At 38.8% G+C, this 10,922-nt stretch overlaps 2 protein-coding genes and 1 long non-coding RNA gene across 4 annotated transcripts in view; 2 read left to right on the top strand and 1 right to left on the bottom strand.

Moving 5' to 3' along the window:
- Nucleotides 1-5,448, top strand: part of Cog7 (conserved oligomeric Golgi complex subunit 7) — a 5,996-nt gene extending 548 nt beyond the window's left edge. Inside the window, exons 2-9 of the mRNA XM_022834336.2 lie at nucleotides 247-439; nucleotides 615-766; nucleotides 1,204-1,545; nucleotides 1,660-2,428; nucleotides 3,679-3,776; nucleotides 4,030-4,303; nucleotides 4,862-5,041; nucleotides 5,210-5,448. Coding sequence (XP_022690071.1) covers nucleotides 263-439; nucleotides 615-766; nucleotides 1,204-1,545; nucleotides 1,660-2,428; nucleotides 3,679-3,776; nucleotides 4,030-4,303; nucleotides 4,862-5,041; nucleotides 5,210-5,335 — 2,118 coding nt within the window. The 5' untranslated portion in view covers nucleotides 247-262 and the 3' untranslated portion in view covers nucleotides 5,336-5,448. The remainder of the gene's footprint in view (nucleotides 1-246; nucleotides 440-614; nucleotides 767-1,203; nucleotides 1,546-1,659; nucleotides 2,429-3,678; nucleotides 3,777-4,029; nucleotides 4,304-4,861; nucleotides 5,042-5,209) is intronic.
- Nucleotides 5,435-10,922, bottom strand: part of LOC111261107 (uncharacterized) — a 26,037-nt gene continuing 20,549 nt past the window's right edge. The window contains exons 5-9 of one of the 2 annotated variants that reach the window (XM_022834361.2): nucleotides 10,504-10,607; nucleotides 8,275-8,480; nucleotides 6,924-7,115; nucleotides 6,261-6,654; nucleotides 5,435-6,053 (exon numbers count right to left, since the gene is read on the bottom strand). In XM_022834361.2, the coding sequence (XP_022690096.1) occupies nucleotides 6,006-6,053; nucleotides 6,261-6,654; nucleotides 6,924-7,115; nucleotides 8,275-8,366 (726 nt within the window). In that variant the 5' untranslated portion in view covers nucleotides 8,367-8,480; nucleotides 10,504-10,607 and the 3' untranslated portion in view covers nucleotides 5,435-6,005. The remainder of the gene's footprint in view (nucleotides 6,054-6,260; nucleotides 6,655-6,923; nucleotides 7,116-8,274; nucleotides 8,481-10,503; nucleotides 10,608-10,922) is intronic. The other variant, XM_086968573.1, reaches the window with a different exon arrangement.
- Nucleotides 9,897-10,922, top strand: part of LOC147753397 (uncharacterized) — a 9,991-nt gene continuing 8,965 nt past the window's right edge. The window contains exon 1 of the long non-coding RNA XR_015311358.1: nucleotides 9,897-10,138. This is a non-coding gene — a long non-coding RNA (uncharacterized LOC147753397). The remainder of the gene's footprint in view (nucleotides 10,139-10,922) is intronic.

Here is a 10,922-nt window from a genome sequence, read left to right as displayed (position 1 = left end):
TTTATTTTAAAAATATGCAAAAAAAACCCTGCCCTACGCTCGGACTGTGTACATAGAGAATTTTCCATTTGAATATTCCCATCCGTTTTTTTAAGCTTTAAGAAAGACATTACCTTTTAGTGCAAATTCCTATAACAGTTTGTACTAAGTATTTGAAAAAATTAACTGTATAGCCTTCTGGTTTAACCTTAGTGTAAAAAAAAAGTGTGGTTTATTCTTATTTTATTTCGTGTTAAATCCATGCAGGAAAGGAGCGCAAAATATGGAATTATCGGCATTTGCGGCCCCATCGTTCTCAGCCACCCAGTGGCTTAATTCCTTGCTGGACCCACTAGATCCATCCGAGTCTGCCATTGAGTCTACAGCAAATGAAGTTTCCTTCAAACTCCAATTGTTCATTCACCAACTTTCGTTGTCTTTGCAGGATACCGCCTTTCAGGTAACGCATACCGGTCCTATAAGGTTTATCCCTTGGATTATATTCTATAAATTATAATACTTCTATTGGACCGGATACTAAGACAAACGGTATGGGGAAAAATACCACTGAGTAACTTTATTCAATTTGAATTATAATATACCGCAGTGCTTTTTCTCCTTTTTGCGGAATTCAGATCCATCAACGCACAGGATTGCTTGCCAAACTTCAGCGGGATTTTGAGGCACTTCGTAGTGAGGCTATTGTAAAGAATGGGATGATTCTTCAGGAACTCGAGAGCAATCGTAGTGCGCAGTATTTAGATCTGCTGGATACAATTAAAACAAGGTTCGCACGAGGCCTCTATTTGCCGAGTGACATTTGTAGGTGCTATGCCTAAAGCAATGGTATTCTTTCGTAATTTTGGAATCATTTTTGTTGCATATCGCTTGTATAAAAAAGTGTGTAGATTTTCGACTGACGACGTTGATAAACTTTTCTCAAAAAAACCTGTGTTGTCCGGAATTATTATATTATGGACAGATGAACGTAGCATGAGCATGAATTTTAGGATATACAAAGATTTAGTCAGAGGAACAATTCCAACAAATCCGATATATCAGTCGCCTTAGCCATTTGTAAGGTTCAAAATTTCATTTTTTGTATATTATACGGTCCTTGAGACGTGGAAAACAGAAGTGAATTCATTTTGAATTGTATTGTGACTGCAAAGCTAAATTTTTATTCTAAAATATACCTATGTGCATTGTATGGCTATTCGTTAGAATGGAAGAAGCTCAAAGTGCGCTACGCGAGGCGGATTCGTGGTCCATTCTAGTATCGGATGTAGAGTCGCTCTTTCAACAGCATAATCTTGAGTTGCTTGTCGAAAGGGTGACACAGTTGGAACGTTCACTTGATACGCTCAGGAGCGCCCCAGATTTCGCGCAGAAAAGCCAGACTCTGGAACGGATCAAGAATCGTTTGGAAGCAAGCATGGCACCACGTCTTGTGTCCGCCGTCAACTCAGTCATGGAAGAGGACGCGGCCCGGTGGTTTATTCTCTTTGGCAAAATTGGACTAGAAAAGCAAGCTTTGTCCTATTACCAAGGCTGCATCAAAGCACGGTAGGCTGCCATTTTACTACAGTTTGTATAGTTATCTTGCCGATACCTCTGACAGTAGAGCAAACAATATTTGGTGACATAAATTTGACTAGAATAATGTATCTACTATTTCAGATTGCAAGAATTGTGGTCATCCCAAAATCATTCAAACCTTAAACAGGTTTTGTTGGTGTTTCATCGAGAGCTAACCTCCGAGTGTGAGAAGCAGCTTGTATTTGTGGGTCGACACTTGTCACTAGGTGACGTGGGTGCCAGAGGTGTTCTGGCAGAAATGGCGTCGGATGTTCTTACAGCCATGGAACCTCCTTTGCAAGACGCGTTTGAAAACTGGCTCGCAGATCAGGCCGACGTCCTGGAATCAATTCTGGACATACTCGGAGTTCAGCTGCAACTTGCAATTTCACTCGAACGTGTAATCTGTTTGGAAGAGGAAGCAAAGTTTCTTCCGGAGGTATCGAAACTGGCTGGTACACTTTTCACTTTCCTTGGATTAGCCGTGAGTCGATATGCTCAGTATCAAGAACAACAAATTCAACGGCAACTTCAGACCGTACAGCAGCCTGAGGACAACTTCGATCTTCGCGCATTGCAGGAAAGTCACCAGATTCTCCGACGAAATGCGGAAAAATTATTCACATTGCTGTTCTCGGCTGAAACGGCTTGTAATGAACGTACACAGAGTTCCTGTTATCCCGGATTTCTCGATGCGGCCTCAAAGTTGATTCGCCTGTTTGTTGACCAATGCCGAAAAGATCTCAACACGTTGCTAAAAATTGCAGCCGAAGCGGACCAGCTTGACCATTGGGATTTGGTAAACGAGGTGCTGATTAGGGCTAACTGTGTTGCTACATACAAGAAGTCGATAAGCGAACTCTGCACAAAGGTAGGAATTCATTAGAACGTATAAATCAAAGTTTGAAACATAGAGAAAAACTATATGACAAAGGTGAAGAACAGAACTGAGTGTTGAATGAGACGTGAATGTAAAAATGGTTTATATTTAGGAGAAGAAGCGTGTTTACAGCTGAAACAGCATCTGTTTCAATTAAGAAAAACACTGCGTTTTCTGATTTTTGGATTTAAGCATATCCAACTGTAAATCCATTTTTGCTCATCCCACACCTGTACAATGGTAGAACCTGCAAGATAGTTTCCTATAATGGCTATCTCGTGTATTTTACATAGCTTTGCATTTTTAGGCAGGGTGCTTGGTCTAGATCGGACCGATATTTATGTAGCTTTTCATATGAAAACAAATATTCAAATGAATTTTCAAGCGACAAAGAAATATTTTTTAGGGATTCATTGGCACTGTCATCCGTTTCAAAATGGTTTTTAATTTAAAGCCTGAACTGCCTTTGCAAGCAATTTTGAAAATCTCAATTTTTAAATTAGCAAATCAGATTTTAATAGTAATCATGAGTGGTATGATATTCGTACGCTTAGATTCGTTGAGGTTTAGGCGTGCTACACACTAAATGTTTTATTCAAAACAGTTTTGCTACACAAAATACCGGCTTTCGATTTTGTAAAGACCTGCACAAAACACAGCTTTGGACTAGTGATAATTTTGTCCCAGTTTTCCTTTTTGCTGAACTTAGCATAGTATTGATACATGGGATCGCTATAGTTTATAACGGTTTTGCTCTTACGACAGAGCCGTGGCGATATAACGCCAATTTCAATAGTTTTTGATACTTAAGACATAACTGTACATAAGAAATTCACTTCTAGGCCAAACGAAGATATCCGTGAATGAACGAGACAGTTGTCGGAGTAAACGTTAAAGACATTTTCGTCGAAGAGGCACCGAGAACAAACAAGTTATTGATGCTAAAACTTGCTTTATAAAGTCGTGCAGCAGGAAAACCTTTATAGCTTATTTGAGCTATTTTGGTTGTGGATTTTCCGCGTTGATTTGAACTATCATAGGCAATAGCTAATTCTCGTCTTTTAATCCAAAGAGTTCTGTTTTAGAAGGAATTCGCTGAGTTTCTTCGCAAGCTAAGAGAGACGAAGGGTTACATGTCCATTGAAACAAGCAACCCTTCAAAACGTGTCCCAGTTCAAGCTTAGCAATTTATAGATCGTTCTACTTTTACATACGCTGACTGTCTCTTCATGATATTATAGGTGGAAGTTACCATCAGTCGTATTCCATACCTAAAGGAAAGGTATGGTGTTTTATCGGACCTTGTATCAAATCTTCTTACGCCGTCTTTGCGGCAAAGGTAACGTTACTAGTTTTTCTTGGTGAACAAAATTAATGCGGTAAATTTAGTATTCCAGTAGTCCCACAATTCACATAATTGGATCGGAAGCATTATATTAGATCAAGCTTGGTGATTTAGAGGTTACGATTTTTATTGGGTAAATACTTTGATCCAGTTTTTATCACTCACTATTATTCTAACTTCAAACTAGTAGACCAATGAGCGCGCCTCTTCAAATCTTGTTGACCGTTACATTTTTATGTTACCACAGGTTCAAGGCTCTGCAGACTTCAAAGCCTCAGCTGGAGTGGATGCACTCGCTTGAAAAACTTGAACAAGAAACTCAACACGTGGGTGTCCGAGTTGTCACGTCGCGTGTTATCGAGCACGTTAAGGCAATGCCGGGCGCTTTACGGTCGGCTGAAAGCATGCCCAATTTTGCTTCATCGCCACTTGAATACGTCACGCAAATTGGACAGTACTTAATGACCCTGCCACAATACCTGGATATCTCTCAGCATTTACCAAGTGACGATGAACACTCTGTACGTCTGTATAGAGATGCAATTCGCTCTATTAGTTTAACAGTAATATTTCCACAGGCAATTAAAAACCAGACGCAATCAGACATCCATTTATAAGCATCATATTTTGCTTTCGTATAAAAAAAAAAATACATCAATAAGGTATATGGAAGTATAATAAGACATCTTTGTTCTTCGGCTCACAACTTATTATAATATAATCATTACGGAAGACTGGGAAAGCTGTGGTTACAATGCTCATTTCTTTGTTCATGAATGTATACGCTTTCTTCGATCGTCTGTAACAGAACTAGAGGACTAACTTTGCAACTTTTAAAAAAAAGTTTTTACGAAATTTGTAGTCACTTGCAAACAACATCATAAACACGGTAACGGCAGAGTAGAAATGATTTTATTTGAACTGCGTAGCTGTATTTGTTGTTTTTATTCAAGCAGAAATACACCAGAGCCTTTTATTACATTGTCCTTTTAAATGAATAAAAAAAGACATCAAAAAGAAGGGTGAAAAACGAAAGAAAAATTTGAAGATTTTTGAAATGTTTTGTTGGTTCTATGCAGATTGGTGCGAGTTCAACTGGCGGAGGCAGTTGGATGTTGGAGTTGGCGTGTCGTGAGGTTTCCAATATTACAATCAACGAAGTTATGCAATTGACATATTTGCCTGATACCACTTGTCACCAGTTAGCCACAGACCTCGGATACCTGTGTGATGTTCTCGATGATTTATCGTTTGCTGAGGTGAGTATACCTCAAATCATTCGTTTATTGCGCCTCGACATAAACCTAAAAAAGTCTGTACTGTAGCGACAAATGTTTTTATTACAATTGAAGTTTTCTTAGTCGATTTCACCTCGACTAATTAAGTGGAAGCCAACAGCTCTAATTGTATTCCGTGGGTGCTTACAGGTTACTCAGCCGCTTCAGGAATTGAAAGCTTTATTAAGCTGTACTACTGAAGAGTTTGCTGCAACATCCAAAGGAAAACCGATGCAGATCGTGCACATGATTAAGACTGCTAGAAAAATCAACTAGGACTTTAGAGATATTGGTTCATTTTAGTTTGTAATAATAATATATTCTACAGTGGCAGAGTAGCTGCTTGAAACACACCTACTGAATAAAGACGCATAATTTAGATAAATTAAGGTGCGGTTATGTTTATTATTCACAACGGATAATAATAAGCATCCTCATAATATAGTAATAATAATAGTTTATAGGGACTAGAAATCATTATGTTGTTTTCACTCGCTTATCTTCTACTTCGTTGTTGTTTTCGTCGTCTCCGGTTACTTACGCTGATTTTCATTGGCAACGTTGAAGTCATCACAATCGACGGCTGGTAGCGGGCTACCCCTGCGTCTGATTTAATTTACACCAACTGAGCTTTTATTTCATGCGAACGAGGTATGATAAAACGATATTTTCTCGAATGCAATTGTATGGACATATATTTGTTATAGTATACAGAAATAAGTCCATGCTCTTTTCTTGGGTGACGGTTTCGGGTCATTCTAGTATCACTGTAATTGAGATGTGTGTATTTTGTGTAACGTCGATGTACTATGAAAGTCTGTATCATATCACTACTTAGCATGCTGAATTGCATTGAGATGGTCAAAGCTGCAGTACGTCATTCGCTGAGGTCATCCTATATTAACAGATTTCAACACTTCCAAATCCAATAATTTAAATGGCCCCGTTATGGGTAACGTCGAACTTCACTGTACGGTGGAGGGGGCTCATTGTCCTGAAACAATTAGCCAAAAAAAAATCATTCAGCATCTGAAAAAATCTCTGAGTCGACCAAACGTTTCTCTATTAAGAAAATCCCTTAGCTTGTTTGTAATGGGACAAAAAACGTTTGAAGCACAAATCTATCCACTGCGTAAACCTAGCGCACTGGTTTAATGGCATATAGCATCGGTTTGAGCTGCACAAATTTAAACACTCTTACCTCAGTAATCTCAATGGCGTGGTCATTTGGCCGTTCTCTTTGGGCGGGTTGCAAATGGGCCTGCGGTAGATAGCTGTGTTCCCTAAAGGAATTTTTTGGTGATCTTCGTTTTTCATCGCGGTACCCGCTGCTTGCACGTTTTCGATCTCGTCGTACTTTTACTTGCTCCTCTGAGGCTGAAGCATTCGAGGTCGAGGGAAAGACACCTTCCAAAGTGTTTCGGCTTTTTTTCTCGACCGTCGACTGTCGCTGTTTTATAGCCGGCCCCTGCATACTCCGAATGGTATCGAATTCTTTTTCGGAATTCTTGGTCATTTGACGTCCGACTGACTCAAGGGCTCTCCGGTCGGAACTTGTAAGCGAGTCTACGCGAACAGGGACTGGAGGAGGTTCCCTGAGAGAATAAAAAGTCTAGTATGCAGTATAAGTACTGCTCACTGAGTTAGTGCCCATATTCGGATGACCAAAAAACGTGAACTTGGAGCAAAAATCACTTAAACTGTCTAAGAGTAAAATCGACAAGGGTATTCATATCTTAGATTTAGTGAGTTATACTAGTAATGCTAATGTAATATGCTATAAACAATTAGTTGGCACGAGCATCTATAAAGACTTCTAACAAATGAATTATGTGTACAACAATAAGAATCAATATTGACTCACGCTTCTGGGAGGACGTCGGCCAGTGTTTTATGAAATTTCTTGGCATTCTTTTCGAGACGACTTGGTCGAAGTCTCTGTTTACATACACTTTTGTCGACAGTATGAGCGTCGAGGTCGCCGATCATATCTGCTGGCCAGCCATAGGGATTTTGCAAGCCTGGCCATCGCACCTCCTTGCGAAGCATTTTCCAACTGAAAGGAACGTCAAGCAACAATTGCGATAGTTATTGTCACCGATAGTCACCGAAATTAGAAGACTTCCCGATACCCCTGTTTACTTAACTGGCTGCGTTTATGGGTTGGTAATTATTGGCGACTGCACCGTTGCAAACCGGGGCATTCACGATATATACGATAATAATGAAACAGAGCATAAACAGTTAAAGCCCAGAATATGAACGCTGCAATCCCTAATATAAAATGATGCACCTTAAGCATCAGTTTTTAGCCATTGCGGCGCTTTATGATGTGTTTTATGTACCAGAAAAAAAAGCTGAAAAAAAGAACAAAAAAACTTAAAACTCTGTAAATTTCTTACAACATCAACAGAGTGAACTTAATATTTTTGTTTAAACATTTTGTTCTAATCTCATTATTAAATCCATTATAACCGAAGTACACACTTGGTGCTACATGATCATACTACAACAGTATGATCACGTGGCGGCTGTCGAAAGAGACGAAACCAAATTTACTACCCATTTAATGGGCCATGCCCCTAAACGATAAATAGCCTTTACATAGCTCAGATTTCTTTAAAATCGGGTAAATAAAATCAATATATGTAGATGTTCCTAATAAACCTAAAGACTGGCCTTATTTTGCTTAATTTCAAACATGTCTAAACTATTCCTATTATGATAGTCTTACCCAAATGTTTCTATTAGATAATCTTATGTTATTTAACTTATGTTTTTATTATATCTTGCGCGATTTTAATAAGCTTAATTTGAATAACGTTACCTAGATTGTCTAGACTGTTCGTATTGTGCAATTTGTAGCGGCATATTATGTGACATATAAAATTGGACAGTTTGCAAATTCTGATTATAAAAATCAAGTTTTAGGTAGTGGGGCAGTTACATTTATACCCAACAGATAGATTTCATTTTTACGTGCATTATAAGTCTAGCATCTCCATCTACGATTCAATGGTTACAGAGACAATAAGAGCGAAGTCCGCTTCTGTCGACATCGTAAGTCCTCTTTTCTATATATACATTTATCCAAAGGTAGAACCGTTTCAGTTTAGTCAATTGCAGAATGCAAAGTGTGTATTTCTCGTATAAAAATAGTTACAATGTTTTTCATGACCAAAAACTCTGAGACATGGGCGTATATCCTCACGTACAGGCACAGTACTGCCGCGATGATGGCAAAAGTGAGGACAATGGCTGCTAGACCGATTAGCAGAATTAGGAGATCGGGTTCGAATGACGCCATTTGACGAATTTGAGTTTTTCACAGGAACCCGTTATGGTGATTTGATGAAAAACTTATTTATAAATATATATATATATCTATTTTTGATGAGTGGATGTCCTGCCGCGGCCTCGCCTGTAATGAAAAAATGTACAGTAAGAATCTTGTTGAACCAAGAATCCTATACCAATGGTATTTAATTTTGAGATTTGAAGCAATTAGAGAAAGAAAAATATATAAACGTACCAAACGTCGTGGCTTAAATGTCCTTAATGGGAATCATTTGTATGTACCCACGGAAAAGCTTGTAGGGACATTGTAGAGGGTATCTGATGTAAAAGTTGTAAAAGTAGTTCATCGATATATGCCATATATATGGGAAAGTGCGAGAATACGGGTTCGAATTCGTTTATCGCTATTGTTATAACAATTAATGCTACGCAAAAGAAAAAAAGTTAGCTAGTATATATATATATATATATATATATATACTAGCATATTTGTAAAAGACTTTTCTATTATGGTGCCGAAATAAGCCCGCTAAAATGTACTAATTAAAAAGAGATATATCAGTCTAATGTATCGATGTAATTAGCCCTTATAACCCCACAAGGTGTTGTTTTATGAGCCAGACGTATGAGACATAAAGCACTAATAATTTCGTGCGAAGAAACCAATTATTAAACCCAAGTTGAGCGAAAATGGTTTTTTCTCAGAAACAGCTCTCGTTATAGGTAGAAAAGCCGGTGCTTTGTAAGAAATGACTGTCAAATCAAGCACGTTTCAATCAAGTAAAGATTACAATTTCTCTACCATAGGTCCACGTGAAGTTCTACTGCGCAACGTGCACCCGATTCTAATGGCCAGATACAACCACGAGTTGTATTTTGTTGTTCGAAGAAAAAACAATGGTGAAGCCAACTTGATTAAACTAAAGCCTGTGAAGATTATGGTTCTGGTATAAATAATTCTGAATAATTATTCATGATAGATTCTGATATTTGATTACCCGCAAAAGCCTGATTTACAAAAAACGAAGTCGCTCATGCAGCCTGCCTACATATGTGTGTGCTACATTTCATAAATAACGGGGATCGCTACATGATATTGCAGTAATGATGCTACATAACAAGCACTGCATGGGGGAACATATGCAGTGTCCTGGGCATTGACTAGTAAGAAGGCCAATCACTCTGCGGCTCACAAACCGATTGTCTTCTCCCAGTTTGAATCTGTTGTCTAGAGAACGACAAAGTGTTTATTGCGCTTATTATTAGCGTTTATTGCGCTATATGGCATTTACCGGAGCGGATCTCGATGAACGTCGCAGCCTATTTTTCACCTAGCTAAAGCGTTAAGTTCTATCATATTGCATGCACGACCTAGAGTTCGAGGCAGCAACTGTATGTTGCAAGGCTTTCAAAGAAATGAGTTGTGTCAGTACAAAGATGCACTTATCTAGCTGACTGCATGTGACCCGCGGAGTGGATAAACGGAGCGCCGCCCAAGTCAGCGCTTACCGATTTCGCTACTACCTTCTGATGTTATATCTAAGAGCTCAAGAACTTTGGTTCCACTGGAGCCACTACAAACAGCGTAAGAGAGTCAGGATTGGACAGCAGCAAGCGACACCCACGCACAAATGACAAAATCAATAGATGCTGGAACGGCTTGAGCCACTCGCTGTTGCTAACTCCCGCATTGAAGACGTCGAAAAGAAGGAACGAACAACTCGGAACGCTAGGATATGGGTGGATCATATGTAACAACGAATGGCTAACAGCGAAGACGGGGTGAGCGATAAAATCATTGAACCCTATGATTTGGTGATATGATTATATTGTATAATAGCACCGGAACCAAACGGATATCATAATTGATAGTTAACTCTTGTAATCTTATTGTTACCAACGAAAGTCGATTGCCAGTGGTACCGTTTTTATGATTGTTCTCGTCTATTTGTTCTAATGGTAAACTTTAAAAAATGAATAATAACAAGGCTGAGCAAGTGAAATATCCGGCATTTAAAGGCAGGGACGTGTCGCTTGCAACATTGTAAGGTACGCATTGCATATGTTTTCGTCAGCGGCATGAACCCCTTAGACAGCATCAAGTGGTGTACTTAACTTTCATCCTTCAGATGTTAGGAGGTTCTTACCTGAACCCGACTCATCGCAAACTGTTGCTTTGTTATCGAGGTGAAGTTCGTAAGTTGTCAATAGTGCGCAAGAAACGGTCTTACTAAGACCCCCGCATTTCATACTGCAAAGAAAAACATTCGGAATAAAGTTCCAGATACTTTTGATAACGGTATCATCAGGATGATATTAACTTTTCTCATAATATACCACTAGTATTTTTTTTTTACAAACTAATTTGGAACTAATTCTATTAGTGCGTACAGGTGCGCGATTTCGCAAATCATGATGGGCCATGGGGGACAGTTATAGATCGATTAATGATAAGTTTAAAAAACAATTAAGAACACCTGGTTGTCCAAACGTGTAGTCGTAGAGTATATATATGCAGTGGTTGGGAAAGCTGACATATGACAACGGCACTATACGGTTGGTTTTG

The sequence above is a fragment of the Varroa jacobsoni genome, unplaced genomic scaffold (genome assembly GCF_002532875.2).
Source record: "Varroa jacobsoni isolate VJ856 unplaced genomic scaffold, vjacob_1.0 scaffold_518, whole genome shotgun sequence".
Taxonomy (NCBI): Eukaryota; Metazoa; Arthropoda; class Arachnida; order Mesostigmata; family Varroidae; genus Varroa; species Varroa jacobsoni.
Note: the sequence above shows the minus strand (reverse complement) of the source record. Positions and strands in the feature narration are given on the sequence as shown.